We start from the raw sequence: 16,468 nt of genomic DNA on the forward strand, positions 1-16,468 counted from the left end.
AAGATTTTTAAATGTGGAGAAGCAAGGTACCACAGTTGCTGGTACAAGAAATGAGACCTGCAAAGCTGAATTACAAAAGTAACAGCATTACAGACTTAAACCAAGATATTATATCAGAAAGGGTACTTGTAACCAGACCTAGAAATAGATATTTATTAAGATTTGCTAGATCATTTTAAGAAAAGAAGTCTCACAAGAAATTTGAAAGTGTTACTGAATCATCTCAAAAGGAAAGGTCTCAAGAGAAATCTAAACTTTTTTTGATATTCTCCAAAGGAGTAGAGATGTCAAATTCTAAAAAGAATACCCCAGAAAAAGCAAGGACATCAAGGTTAATTTTACCTCCTAATTTTCCCAGATTTGAAGACGTTATAAACCAAGCAGACAAGGAAGGTAGTGATAATTCACAAAGAGGGGATCCACAATTTCTACTAGATAATATTCATGAGTGGGTAAGTCATAAGCAAAAAAAGTTAAGGGGAAAAAAAGACACCTGAAGGATGGAAAAAAAGAAGTCCTATTTATAAACTGCCTTCTTTGATTTATGAATTTACAGAATGGGGAAAACCAAATAAGAGATTTTGTTAAGAAAAACATTAATTCCAGCTCTCTTACAACATACTTTGTGTACATTAGAGCAACACAAGACTATAGAAGCATTGCCAAAAAGATGTTCTTACTTACAGGAAAGTGTAGAAAAATCAGACAGACAAGTAAAAGAGACAGCAGAATAACTAAAAGCTTTATGTAATGAAAGTAAAGAAAAAGAACAACAATACAAAGCGACATTTAATCAAACAGAACAGTTAGAAGAAGAAATGAGGAAATGGAAAGAATAACTAGTCAATTTAGAAAAAGAAGTGGAATTCAGGGATCATGAAATAAAAGCATTAAAAACAGCTTTGCAAAAGCTATTAGACTGGGAACACAGCCTGGATAAAAAGCTGAGGGTGAAGGGGAAGAAGCCAGAAAAACCCTTTTAGAAGGAATAAAAGGAGTATGGCAAATAGCCTCTGTATAGGGATATCAGCAACCAGAACCAGACTGGGATAAGTTAACAGAAATCCCTTTCAAAGCTAGTTCCCAATATAATAGTGCCACAACATCTAGCTATACTTCTTCAGTGACTCCTACTCTGATGGGAGACCACGTGCTTAAATGTGGGTAGGAGGCCACTTAGATACATATTTAACAGATACAGGAACCACAGTTAACATTACTACAAGAACATTCCAGGAACAAGAACTATAAACCTGCAAGGGACTGGGAGGAGAAATCTCAATTTCAAGTAAGTCTCCCTGTAGAAACAAAGATAGGAGAAGATACCTTCCAGCATACATGGGTATCAGGTCCTCATCTACAGAACAACATTGGTAATGACATCTTGAAACAAAGACGTTACATTACAGACTTGTGTAACAGAGAATTGATTAAGGGTGTCACATTATCAGCAGGACAAAAAAGCACTAGTGAAGACAAAAAAACAACTGATCAGACAATTACCAATTCCAGCTACTGTCACAGGGTTAAGGCAAGCCCTAAGAATCTTTGAATTCTCAAGGGAACGGATACCAGATTATGCAGGAAAAACAAAACCCTTGACTGATATGCTTAAAGGGAACAAAAAAGGTGATGAACGTCTCAATTGGAATGATGAGTTACTAGCAGCTTTCTCTAAGGTCAAAGAAGAACTCATTTCTGCACCTGCTTTGGGGGTCCCAGAAAGAGATAAAGAGTTGATCATACAGTCTGGACACAATGGTCTAATTATGATGGCCACAGTGTTGCAAAAAAAAAAAAAAAAGAGTCTCAATATCAGGTTTTGGATTATTCCTGAACTATGAGTCCAGTTGAGAAAGGAATGACAGAATGTGAAAAACAAGTCATCATAGCAGAATGGTCTACTGAAGTAACACGCCATATGAAACAGGGCTCTGCAATTGTGCTACAGACCAAACATACCCCAGTGAAATGCATGTTAGAAGGAAATCCAAAGGGCATGAATACTGCACAACTTGGCAGAATCACTGCAGGTTTTGCAAGTCAGGAAGGAGGAATTAGAGTAGAAATCCCTTGGATTATGTTTTTACCAGAACTGTTTATTTACCAAAAGGAATCTCATGAATGTCCTGACTTGGAAAATGAGAAGGAACACATAAGGATGTGCACCCAAAATACTGAAAGAGCTTCAAATTGGTACACAGATGGATGCAGATATTAGAGCTGTAAAAGGGGGGTGTTTTGTGACAGGATAGGCAATTTACAATCCAGAGGAAAAAGTATAAAAGAAACGCAATCTCCCAGGGGGATGCTCAGCACAAAGATTGGAACTAGAAGCAATTAAACAAGCTTTGTTATCACCCAGACCTGTAAACATTTATACCAACGGTGAGTATGTAGTCCAAGTTTTAACATAATCCCTTCTTATTTGGGCAAGAAGAGGTTTGATTACCGCTGATGGTAAACCAGTCACCAGGAAGTGTTAACAGAAATATGGAGTTTGATAAAAGATGACAATCCTTCTACAGTGAGTATAAAAATAAGGTCAAAGTTTGCACTAAAAATGAAGTGCACAGTCAGGTTAATAAAATAGTAGACCAGATAGCAAAGGAAGGAGCCCTTGACTCTAAACAAACATATCCAGTACAAAATATTCCTCAATATATTGGGCATGGGAAGTAAATATCGTGGAAAAAAACAAACAAGGGAAATGGTACAAAATATTCTGAATAAGTGCCAAATACAAATGGACTCATCTCTAAATCCTTTACCTTTACATTGCACAGCTTAGTTATGTAAGGACCAGTGTACAGAGTATGAACAGAGAGGAAAGTGGAGTAGGCAAAAATCACCCAAATTCAATGTGATTGGATCATCATAACACCAATGGTAGGAACTGACAAAATTAAGCCATTATGGGGTCCTGAATTTAAACAAGATACTCATATGACCTTAAATGCAAAAACAAACAAAGATAAGTCAACAGTTAGGAAGCTTAGTAAAAATTCCGAGAAGACAGCCAAACATCATCAAGAAAGATAAAATAGAGGAATTTGAAATAATATAAGGAAGTGAATGGAAATGGGTTAGGTTCCCAGAACTTTGGTTGGTACCAAGAGAATTCAAAAAAGGCCCTTACATAGAGTACAAACAACTGAGCTTGAAAAAGGAAAAATGTTGCTAAACTACTATCATAATTTCCTAGGTCATCCAGGAAGAGAAAGACTACAACAAATTGTTAGCTCTAGATTTAAATGGGAAGGTATAACAACAGACATCCAAAACCATATAGATAGATGTGTCACATGTGCCATGCATAATGTAGGAAAATGAAGTAGGAGAAACAATATAGACTTCCACAAGCATTGGGACCCTGGGAAAGGGTACAAATGGATTTTGTAGGATCTCTTCCAACAACACCAAGAGGATTACATATCCTACTTACCTTGATAAATGAATATACTGGGTGGGTGGAAGATCATCCAACAAAAAAGGAAGATGCTGACTCAGTAGTTAGAATAATAAGTGAAAGGATCATCCCAACATGGGGAGTACCCCGAGAAATACATAGTGACAAGGGGACTTTACTGGAAAGGTAACAAAGCAAATGTGCAAAACTTGGGAAATCAAGCAAAGGTGTCATGCTCCTTATCATCCTCAGAGTTCTGGAAAAGTAGAAAGAGCTAACAGAACTCTGAAGGAAGGAATAAAAAAGTATTTAGGAGTATGGGAATCACTGGGTAAAACATTTACACAATATTTTTATTAAGATGCAAAATTCTCCTCAAGGATGTGGGTTACCTCCACATGAATTAATGACGGGTCGACCTATGAATTTACAAGCAGGAAAAATCCCTTATGGGAAACCATTAGAAGAAATAAAATTGTGGGACCAGCTCCAAGACCTAATCAGTTGGGCAGAAGGGAGAGTCTGGGAAGCTGAACAAGCCAATAACATAGAACTTTGTAAGCAAAATGAGATTTGGGAATCAAGGGTGGTACAATTGGAACAAGGAAATCTTTTAATGGTCTGCCAATTTGGAAACACAAGAAAATGGGATTCAAAATGGATAGGACCTACATTGTTACCAAAGTAGGGTTAGTGGCTGTACAAGTCCAGCCATATAAAAATCAGCCACCAAAAATGGTTGGATTCATAAAGATCATGTTAAAAAATTAAAATGGAGGGGAGAAAATTAAATAGGTTATGAATGTAATAACTGATATAATAGCAGATAAACTAATAAGAATATAATTATTTTCTCTTACGGGTAATTTTGAGAAGAAAAGACTTGAATCATGAAAATCCGGATATTAATAGTGATCCTGACGAGTTTTTACTCCCCAACACAAGGAAAGGTGAACTTCAATACCTTTACCAAATCACTGCAAATGTACTCAGAAACTTTTAATGCCAAACAATGTTGGATATGTGCTGAAATACCATAAGATGGGAACAGTGGGATGTAAATGCTGAACCTTACAGCCCAAGACTGGGTTCCAAGGAATGACTCTATCCCAAAAAGAGAGACTGAACACTCTTTCTTGAGGCTTGTCCATACAAATGTGACTGCTGATATTTGTTTACAAGGAGAAAGAACAACTAATCACCCATTTATTGGGAAACGTTCTTGTAGCATCAACTATGCTACCCGAAATACCAGTAAACAATGTTTTTAATGTTTTAGTAATGAAACTTGCTAGACATTTAAAAGAGCTAAAACTAAACATTTGATTACATACATGATTCCAGTTTGAGCAGGCATATATTACGTATGAGGTAAAAGAGCCTACAAATGGCTTCCTGAGAACTGGAATGGATTATGTTACCTGGGACATGTAATTCCATCCATTAGACATACTACAACATTGCCTAATTATAATATTAGAAATGTTAGATTACAAAGACATATTAATATAGAAAAATGGATGTAGGAGATGATGTCCTAGCAGAAGCATCGATCTTTCCATTCTACGGAGCAGGAAAGGCTATTTGGGAAATTAGGAAACTGGCAAGCCTGTTAGAGGAATTAAGCAATGCCATGTTTGAGGCAATAAATGAAACCATAGAAATTACTGCCATGAGAACTGTGGTTCTACAGAACTACATAGCATTAGATTTTGTTCTTGCTAGCAAAAGTGGTACTTGTGCATTGGTAGGAGAGGAATGTTATACTTATATTCCTGATAATGAACCTGAAATCAGGAGCCACCTCAAGTTCAAAAAGCATGAACAGAAAAATAAAAATGGTTCTTTTGGCTGAGTGGTTCTATTAGTGGCTGGGTTGGAAAAATAATGCAGCTTATACTGGTTGTAGTTGGCATTTTAGGACGTATAAGCCTAACAATTGTTGTGAACAAATGTGAAAATGATTGTGTAAGACAAGCAGTACAAGTTTTGACAATGGACTAAGTGAATCAGGTTCAAGACACCATACAATTTATGAAGTACTCTGGACCAATAAAGCTTGATGATATTCACTGAATAAAATCAACAAAACTGAGTCCTTATGTTTGTTCAGGGGGAACTGTTATAGCATTGGGATCTCAAACAATTTTGAGAAACCAGCTTAAGAAATCTTCCTTAAGCAACATGTGTGAACAATCTTTTGTATGAATAACATGCATCTGGAGTGTTTCTTCCCAGGACTCCACTGAAAATTGGCTTTGTTCCAAGTCAGACTTTCCATGTAAACAAATGTTAAATAAAAATAAAATAAAAATAAACAAATGTCAGTACTGAAAATATGACAAAAATAATTAAAAGCTGCATGGAAATGCAATGCCTGATTAAAAGAGCATCAGCCAAGATAAGATAGTGCTTATGCATAATTCCTCTCTTCAAGGCATAATTATCAATATAAATAAATATTTATGTTGAAAATAATTCCTCTAATGGCTAGATATAAGCCAACTATAAGAATCTGCAGTGGTTCTAAGAACTGCTAGCTCACCCTGCTATTAGAGTAAAAATAGTATGAAAAGGTTACAACAGACTGGAACAAGGGTCACACACTGACATACTCGGAGGTACTGTAACAGCAGGGAATGGCTCTTCTATTAGAAGTTTCATAAACAACATTCCTAAACCATGTATGTAAAAATAAAGAAAATGCAATATATGTGTTCTGTAAAATGTACATATATATTTTCAAACATCAAAAGATAAGAAAATGTATATTATTCTACTTTATATGTTATCTATAAAATGAAGGACAGGAGCAGATGTTGTGCCTTTTATATAAGTGCTGCAGATTTTATATGAAGTTTTTTTATTAAGCTGTTGTATTACTTTGTCTGTTGCAAACTTTCATTAATTCTTAATTATTCAACAGTGACAATAATATAAATATTAACTGCAGCTGTAACAACAATAAATAGTCTTTCTTATTAGAAGGGTTATATAATTAATAAGACATGGTAAAGCTGAGCAAGAAATGCTTGCGTCTGTACTTAATTTACAAAAATGACCTGTCTTAATAGCACTTTTGCAAACAACTGCATGACCAGATTAGGACACAGTGTACGTCTAAGAAGGTAGGGCTGCATCTTTTAAGAATATATAAACATGGTGTTCACTTGTAATCTTTGTCAGATACACGAAACATAAACTGTACTGACCTAACTGAAGTGCTTTGCTTGCTTATCATTTCTCTTTCATGTTATTCTAACTGTATTTTTCCTCATAGATGCAGTGTTTGTACATACTAGTACACCATAAAAATGCTTTCCTTACACAGTAATAGAACACGGATTCATTAATCATATCCTATTGTAAATATGGATGAGGGGTTAAACAGATATGCTCATTCATTCATGGTTCTCCAAATGTCATGTCTCATCCTAATATTAGTATTGATTAGGTTAAAGTGGGACAACCAAAAAATGAATACCTTACTGTAGTGTAGTGCAAGCATTACCAACTTTAACATCTCAACATACACAGGGGGTCAATACATTGCAATGGGTTTTTGGTCTCAGAACTGCCACATAACTTATTCATGAGACAGATTTGCACATGAGTATACACTCTATCTTACTATGTGCTTAAACAAAAATTCATTAACAGGGAGTATTCAGAAGATAAGCTGTTGGAAACCATTAATAAAGGCGTTGCGAGAAAACACAGAAGAATGTTTTAGGAAATATCATAAGCCTGACAAATATAATGATCAGTGGCAAATGGCTATGTCTCTAACTTTCTCTGCTGATTTTTATGCTACAAAGAAAATTATAGTCAATAATTCAAAAAGTATTGCTTGTCATGATTTATTTTTTGGCAGAAAAGTTAGGTTTGACACAGACCTTTATAACTATAACTATGAGAGGTAAGAATATTAAGTATTTATTAGAAAAGAAAACAGAACAAACTGCAGAGAAGAGTACAGGGACTTATAGATGTGAAAACTGTAGTCAATGTAAGTTTATAGTGCAAGGTCTCAACTGTTATATTGCAACTTTAAATACATCAGTTTCATCTCTAGGTTTGTTTAATTGTAATTCTGATTTTATAGTTTACATTGCAGTATGTAGTGAATGATAAAAAATTTATGTGGGAAAAACTGCTAGGCATTTGAAAGTCAGAATATATGAACACCAGTATACTGTTTCCAAATATAACAAACTTAATGTTTTATGTATAGACACTTGATAATCTGTTGTAGTTGCAAAAATACTACTTTTTTGTTTTAGACCATCAAAAAAGTTGATGGTGATAGGGAGAATAATTTACAAGTTAAAGAATTTAGATGACAGGTTTTATTAAATTCTTTGGAGTCTCCTGGCTTAAATGATTCTCTAAATTTTAGATGCATTTTGTCAATAAAGGGGCTAGTCTTACTGAAAAGATTTATTGTTGGTGATAGTCTGAATTGAACCAAGCTTCTCTGTGCTTACATTCCAATTTCAATAGGGATAACATGCTGCACATTCAGTGAATCACTTACCTGTGCTGCAATAGTTGAACTTCTGACTGATAAAGTTCTGCTTCTGCCACAATCTTTTCTTGAGGTGCACCAGGGGCTGTATCCACTTCAGTAGTGCCCTGTGAGAAATGAGAAATAAGAAATAAGAAAAACAATCTGCCTATTAAAAATACTAAATTAATCTACTGTCTCCCAAGACACACACACAAATTATATTAAAATATGTCTGCATGCTATGTGGGACTATTCTGTCTTCAATAGCAAAGAAACCTCCAAATGGAAAATGGTCATGATTCAAACTTGCAGACTTTATAAAATATTGACAATTTATCTCAGTTGTTGAGTAGCTAGTTTATTTATTAACATGACATTTTAGTAAAACTATTTCAGGTTATTAGATGTATTAATCTCATATTAACTAATTGGTCAGGCATTGTAACTTAATGAAGACATCTGCAAACACAACATTAATATGGATTTAAACTACATACACATTCATTAAGAAATTTTCACAAGATCACCTCCACCACAGACTCTGGGAATTACAGACCCATGAGTTTGATGAGCCCCTAGTCTGCAAGACCATGGAAAAGGTCATAATAGCTGATAAACTATCATACAAAAAAACTTACCATATAAAAAACTTTTGTACCCTTGACTGCTCCTAAAAGACACAAGCATGGCTGATGCAACCATTTATTATGAACCAGTGAAGAGGATAACAATGAAACTTCAACAAAGTAGAAACAAACACTTCAACATCATTGTCAAGTAATTTTACCTCACGTCCAGTGCTGTTGAGCTGGTATGTGTGACCAAGCCAGAGCCAGTCTGTTAATGCACCTCTGCTACGTGGTGCATCCCTTGCCCTCTTGGTTACCTTGATTTACTAAAACTGTACAGGTGCAGCAGCCAATCCTCTGTGTGCCCAGAGCCAGTCAAGAGGCCCAAGTAAGGAAGGTGGGATAACCAAGCCTGAGGGCTGCACAAAGACTGGCCACCAGTCTGTAGTGACAGGCTATTTCTCACACCTTCCTGGCTGGGGCATCCCATTTTTAAAATCCTAAAATCAATTTTACTGACATTACCAATCACTTCCTTGCTTTGGGCACTAATAAGTAACAACCAAAAATGACATCTTTTAAACCCAAACACATTTGTTACAAAGGATCATGTCCATTCTATTAATATATAATGTTTAACAACATTTTTCTTTCTCTATCAATCTAGAACTGCTGAAGAACTCAAAACAACTGTAAATTAAATAAATAAAAACCCAGTTCATTCAAATGCCCACCATCTTTTTTGTAAAAAGACTTGTCACCTTTTGCCAGGTCTGGATGTTCTACAACCCAAAAATGTTAATGATTAGCTGCCCTAGCTATCCTATGACTGAAAAATCTCCTGGACAGCTTAAAAGCTGCTGATTTCACAGCATCTACTCAAGGCCTCCTGGGCATAATTGCTGACCAATACTATGACCAAGGGATTTTGACTCATAAGATCCACCAAGTATGCAATTATCCTTGCAACAAGAATATGTTTTGGAACTGTACTGATATCAATTCCCTCAAAGTGGATCACCATCGCATATGGAGGGTTTTCAAGCCAAAACTTTTAGTTATGTACTTACCATAACTTCGGATGTATGGGATCCATCTCGCCTACATTCACAACATATGGGTTCGGAGCCGATCCATCGGCTCCGACTCGGCAACTAATACACTAGCACGAAGTCTCTCATTGGCTGGGCTACTCCCTATCCCAGGATGCACTACACCTGCTTCCCCAGATCTTGTTTGTTCGCTTTCATACACCCATTCAAACACAGAAAAATTAGTAGTCACTATAACCAACTAAAGTTCTTCAAGAAAGAACGCCAAGAAAAAAGTGACTACAGCTCCTCTAAATCCAAATGGAAGGGGGAAGGAGGGTGGGTACTTATGAATGTGGCGAGATGGATCCCATACATCCGAAGTTATGGTAAGTACATAACTAAAAGATGTAAGGATCCTATCTCGCCTACATTCACAACATATGGGACAGCGTCCTAGCACCTACATCCCGGGTGGCTCATTGGAACACACTCCTGAGAACTGTGGAACCAAAGGAAGCTCTGCCTCGAGAAACCACATCCAATTTGTAATGAGAAATGAAAGTGTGCGGAGAAGTCCAGGTTGCCGCAGCACAAATATCATCTATTGATAACTTGGAGTGAAAAGCTACGGAAGTGGCCATTGCCCTGGTAGAATGAGCCTTGACTGGAAAGGGAAGATCTTTGTTAGCCTGTGAATAAATAAAAATGATACAATCTTTAATCCATTTAGATATGGAGGCTTTTGTTACTGGTTGACCCAATTTGTTCACTGCAAAGGAAACAAACAATTGATTTGATTTCCGCGTTTGAGCGGTTCTATTCAAATAAAACGCAGTTGTCTATGTACGTCAATTGATGCAAAGTATATTCTGCGTTATTGGAGAATTCTGGGAAAAAGACAGGGAGTTCTATAGTTTGTTGCATACAGAAAGAGGAAGCCACTTTTGGTATAAATGCAGGGTTTAATTTCAATGAAACTCTATGCTTGTGAAAAATCAAATAGGGAGGATCAGAACAAAGAGCTTGAAGTTCTGAAACTCGCCTAGCAGATGTTATGGCTACTAAAAAGGCCGTTTTCCAAGACAGAAATTTTAAATCACAAGTAGCAGCTGGTTCGAAAGGACGGGCAGTTAGGGCAGCAAGAACCATATTCAAATCCCAAGGGGGGACAGGCTGGGATAAAGGAGGCCTAAGGAGCCAAGCCCCTTTAAGGAAAGCCTTACAAAGTTTGTGAGACATCAATGAAGGTTCAAAGGACGCATGAAAATTAGAGATCGCTGCTAACTGAACCTTAATGGTAGAAACTGAAGAGCCCGACTGAAAAAGGGAGGCCAGAAAATTCAGAACCTCCGATACTGGTGCAGTGAGAGGATCTATACCCCGTTCTTGAGCTCAGAAGGCAAACCTCTTCCATTTACTGGAATAAAGTTTGATAGTGGAAGGTTTATGAGAAGAAGACAGTATGTGGACCATGTCCGGCGAAAGAGCATTGTCTCGAACTAAGGATGGAAGTGGAGTAACCATGCTGCCAACTTCAGGGACCTGAGGGACGGATGAAGCCGTCCTGACTGATGAGTCAACAGGTCTGGCACCGGATCCAGAAACCATGGACCTTCTATCGCATGCCTCTGTAGGAAAGGAAACCAAACTTGACGAGGCCAGTGCGGGGCAATCAAAATCATCTCGCTCTCCATGTAAATGGCCTTCTGTATCACCCTCGGTAGGAGGGGGAACGGAGGGAAGGCGTAGAGAAGACCGGGAGGCCAAATGTGAGTCAGAGCGTCCCTGGGAATCTGTCCCTGAGAAGGAAACAGTGTGAAGAACTCTCTGCATTTCGCATTGTGAGGGCTGGCAAACAGGTCGCAGCAAGGAAGACCCCATCTGTCGAAGATCTTCGCAGCTATACTCTGGTTGAGGGACCACTCGTGGGGTAAAAGAATGGTCCTGCTTAATCTGTCCGCAATCACATTGGACTTCCCCGGTATGTGCATTGCCATTAGAAAGCGGTTGGTAGCTACCGCCCAGTGCCAAAGTCTCATGGCTTCTCTGCATAGTGGGCAAGACCTGGTTCCACCTTGCTTGTTTATGTACCACACCACCGACATGTTGTCGGATAGGATAGTGATCGGGCCCTGTGGGAGAGCGTGATGGAGAGCTTGGAGTACCAATAGTACCGCTCTCATTTCCAGGACATTGATATGCAAATGCGTTTCCTGGATCTGCCATGTGCCTTGGACCGACCTGTCCAGGTAATGACCCCCCCACCCTACCTGGGAGGCGTCCGTAGTCACAGTGGCAACGGGACGTTGAGGTATAAAGGGTCGCCCCTGGTCGAGATTTGATTGGAGAAGCCACCAATGTAGATCTCGACGGCAACTTTCCGTGATTATGATTAAGTGGTTCAAGGGAAGTTCCTGATAGGACCATTGAACCGACAGTAGCCATTGTAAAATTCGCATGTGAAGTCTGGCCAAGGGAACTAAAAGTATGGTCGACGCCATCGAGCCCAACAGTTGTATGATCCGATGAGCCGGGGCTCTTTGTAGGGGGAGACAGGATTTGACTTGATCTTGTAAGACCTGAATTCTTGCTGCCGGTAAATAGGCGCGCATTCTTTTTGTGTCTAAGTCTGCGCCTATGAAAGTAATACGCTGAGATGGCTGTAGTACAGATTTTTGCAAATTGAACGTGATCCCCAAGAAACGGCCCAAGGTGAACGTGGCTCTGAGCGCTTGGAGTAGTAGATGCTCGGAGGTGGCAGTAAGGAGCCAGTCGTCTAGATAAGGAAACACCTGGAATCCCAGACTTCTCAGGTGAGCAGTTACCACTGCCAGACACTTGGTGAACACCCTGGGGGCTGTGGTGAGACCAAAGGGCAGTGCTCGGAATTGAAAATGACTGGCTCCGAGGCGGAAGCATAAATGTCTCCTGGACTCTTGAGCTATGGGAATGTGATAGTAAGCGTCCTGGAGATCTATGGAGCACATCCATGCATCTTTTTCCAGCAAAGGAAGAATAGATTGAAGAGTGACCATTCGGAATTTGGACTTCTTTACGAAACGATTCAATGAACTGAGGTCCAAAATGGGCCTGAAGTCCCCTGTCTTTTGGTACCAAAATAATTTTGAGTAAGTTCCTGATCCGATCTGGTCGATGGGGACAGGCTGGATGGCTCTTTTTCTAGCATCTTTGCAACCTCTAATGCTGCTTGATCTCGCTGTCTGGGTGGCACGTACGGGATTTCCCTTAAAGAATGAGGAGGTTGGTTGAAGGAATGATATATCCTCCGGTAATAATGCGAAGCACCCACTGATCGCTTGTTATGGATTCCCAAGCTTGTGGGTGTGCCGCAGCGATCCCCGACTGGCTCCGGAGATGCACAGTCGGGCAACAACTCAGGAACGCTGGTTGTATGAAGAACCACGAAAGGAATCGCGGTCTCCAGAATTACGGGGGCCTCTGCCACCTCTGGGGCGGCGTCTTCCAAAATTCCCCCCCCCCCTGCCTCTGGAGGGGGAATCACTGGGTGGAGTAGGGAAAGACTTCTGAGATTTTTTAAACCACATTTTCCCTCCTCTCCCGGCCTTGGGGTAAGGCCTAGAAGGAGCGGAAAATTGGGCCCCAACGGCAGTCAAAGTCTTGCCCTCCTGCTCGCACCTAGTTAGTGTGTCCTTCACCTTGGGTCCAAACAAGGATGACCCATCAAAGGCGTGAAGGAAGACTTGAAAGCCTCCGTGAACGAACACAAGCGTAACCAGGCTTGTCTCCTGAGGGCAACGCCTGTTCCCGCTGCTCTACTCGCCCCTTCGGCCGCATATGAGATGAGCCTCATGGACGAGTTAACAATAGAAAAGAGGGTAGTCATCTGTGCGCCAACAGTCGGGGCCAGCGCCTCAGGTAGATTACCAACAAGAGAGTCATTTAGCTCTTTGAGAAGATCCCTTTGGAGCCTCGTAAAATGACATAAATAGTTCAGCGACCGTAAGGTAAAGGCCGCTGAGGACAGGGTACGCTTCCCGTACCTATCCATACTCCTAGAATCCTTATTAGGAGGATGAATAGATGTCGAAGCCTCTGCCACGTCCTGCTGTGTGGCAGAAGCCACCACCAAAGCATCTACAGACACACCCTTTGTGAGAAACTCCTTCTGGGGGGGGGGCTGACAAAAATTTATTGGGCCTCACAGGCACCGGTTCCACAGAATCAGGGTGTTCCCACACCCTTCGAGAAATCAAATCAAGGAGTTCATCGAAGGGCGGAGACACCCAGGAGGCGGAAGGCTGGGCCCCAAAGGCCTTGAGGAAGACTGACTACTCAGCTGAAGGGGTTTTGGCCTGCCAGTCACCTCTCTGTCTCAGAATCTCCAAGATATCTGAGAAGGAGACATCATCCGAAGATGATTTGGGGGACCCTTCTGCGTCATCGAGGTCAGTATCCGATGTAATAGACTCATCTTGGGAGTCTACGTGCTTCCTCTTACACAATTTCTTCCGTGGGGGTTCGTCCGAAGCAGTTTCGGACGGACCACCCAGAAGAAGGGAACCCCCGATGGGGGTATCCTCAGGCCCTGGGGCCCCGCTGCCGGGGGGCTGCAACACAACAGAGGCACCAGTCTCCAAATCTAGGGACGGTGAGGTAGAATCTTGTTGAACCGGCAAAGGCATGGCCAGCGCGCTCCTCATGGCCTCAAAGGCCAGACCTCCAGAATCCAAAGAGGTCACTGGTCTAGAGGCCACGATGGCACTGGGAATTCCAGCAGCCGATGCTCCGAGAGGAAGACTAGGCACCGAAGCACCCAATCCCAAAGTATTCCCCTCGGGCCCGGCTGAAGAGGTCGCAGTACCAAACCCAGAACCGGAGGACAGGGTAGGAAGCACAGTCGGAGCCGAGGACCTGTAAGGGGTCTCTGCTCCGACCGTATGGCTCCACATAGCTCCACCACCACCGGCTCCAACGGCTCTGAAGAGGTTGGAGGAGGATTCGAATGTGTTGGAGGGGGGATCGGCTCCGAAGCAAACTGTGCTGGAGCCGAGACCATTTTAGTAAACACTGGAGATTGGAAAAGCCTCTGTAAAACCCTATCCAGGTTCGAATCTGACAGTCTCGAGGATTTAGAGGAGGTAGACACTCGAGAAGACTTTCCTCTCGGCTCCGAGAGAGAAGGGGACCGGCTCCGAAACGGCTCCAATACTATCGGCGCCGACTCCACCACAGCCTGGACCACCATCGGCACCGAAGGAGCCTTCTTCGGAGCCGAGGGGGAAGAGTCTGAGCTGCACACTTCCACCGGCTCCGAAGCCATTGGAACCGATGGAGGTGATTCACCTCTCGATACTCCAACTTGCGGCTCCGAAGGCAATGGAGCCGAAGTAAGAGGTATCGAGGCAGACCCTTCGACCCTCGGCCCCGAAGTCAGTGGAGCCGAGGAAGAAGAGGTCAATTTTGTCTTTTTAGAAGTCGGCTCCGACGGACTTGTCGGTGCCGACAATCTTTTCTTTTTGGAAGCAACAGGAGGATTTAAGGCTTCCTCAAAAGAAGGTTTGATAAGCCCTTTCAATATCAACTTGTTCTTGCGCTCTTGAAGAACTCTAGCAGAAAAAGCATGACATACGCTACAAGTCTCTTGCAGGTGTTTCGGCCCCAAACAATAAACACAGATTGAATGGCTGTCTGTGATGGACATTTTATAACTGCACCGAGTGCATTTTTTGAAACCTGATTTTTGTTCCTTAGACATAGTACAGGCCCTTCAACAAGTATGACTTTAACACAATAAGTAAGCACTATAAAAGAAAAGCGCCAACTGAAAAGCGCGAGACACACTGGCGCGAGTACTAAGGAAAAAAATTTACCTCACAAACAAACAGACAAAACAAGTCCAACGGCCCAAAGCCCTCTAATTTAAATGGGCTTGGCCCGAAAAAACAATTAACCACAAAAAACAATTAAGGCTAAATAGCACACAAAGGTAGGGCAAAGGCCCTCTAACTTAAACGGGCCTTGCCCGACTGAAAAAAATAAAGTACCAGAAGACACTCAAGCACTCAAATGTAACAAATAGTATAAGAATAATAAGGAATAGCTGTGAAAACAGCTGTTTGGTTAATATATGACAAAAAACCCCAAGGTCAAAGACCAATAAAGGTAAAAAGAACCACTTAGCTCCAGCCAAGTCGAGACCACGTCCAGCTTGTAAAGCGGCAAACGAGATCTGGGGAAGCAGGTGTAGTGCATCCTGGGATAGGGAGTAGCCCAGCCAATGAGAGACTTCGTGCTAGTGTATTAGTTGCCGAGTCGGAGCCGATGGATCGGCTCCGAACCCATATGTTGTGAATGTAGGCGAGATAGGATCCCATTACATCAAAAGTTATGTACTTAATGTATAGCTCCATGTTGTCTTTTTGCTTGAGTCAATATGTGGGCTGTCAGATCCAGTCAGATCTGACTTCAATGCCTTATACCAGAGTACTGGACAAGAGAGCTCAGACTTCTCCCCTACCCACAATTCCCTCCTCCCAGCTGATTTACCTCAGATCAAGTTTGCTGACTGATTTCAAAGGGTCTCTAATAACTGCAGGAAAAAAAGAAATGGGATTTATCCAACATTATTCAGCATAGAAAGAAAATGGAAAGTACAGTTTTGTACACTTACCATAAATGTAGATGTTCAAGCATATTCACTGTTGCAGTCATTACATTTGGGTTATCTGCTTGCAGTAGCCCTCAGTCGGCCTGATTAACAAAGTCTTGGGTCCTGCGTCGGTTACTCTCCCTTCTTCCATGACGTCAGGTCGTCAGAGGTATAAAACATACAGCCGACACCATTACATCAGTTTTTCTTGCCCCAGATGTCAGGTGCCCCCCCTAATGGGAAGCAATCAAATCTATAAATACAAGGATATACCACCAACAAAAAAGCAAATACACCAAAAAACTTTTAGGGCAT

General features: G+C 41.0%; 1 protein-coding gene across 2 annotated transcripts in view; it reads right to left on the minus strand.

Moving 5' to 3' along the window:
- GOLGB1 (golgin B1) overlaps nucleotides 1-16,468 on the minus strand; it is a 1,744,011-nt gene that overhangs the window by 63,199 nt on the left and 1,664,344 nt on the right. For both annotated transcript variants that reach the window (XM_044087881.1, XM_044087880.1), the window contains exon 22: nucleotides 7,947-8,044. In XM_044087881.1, coding sequence (XP_043943816.1) covers nucleotides 7,947-8,044 — 98 coding nt within the window. The remainder of the gene's footprint in view (nucleotides 1-7,946; nucleotides 8,045-16,468) is intronic.

The sequence above is a fragment of the Protopterus annectens genome, chromosome 11.part0, assembly GCF_019279795.1.
Source record: "Protopterus annectens isolate FY-2018-M chromosome 11.part0, PAN1.0, whole genome shotgun sequence".
NCBI classification, from domain to species: Eukaryota; Metazoa; Chordata; order Ceratodontiformes; family Protopteridae; genus Protopterus; species Protopterus annectens.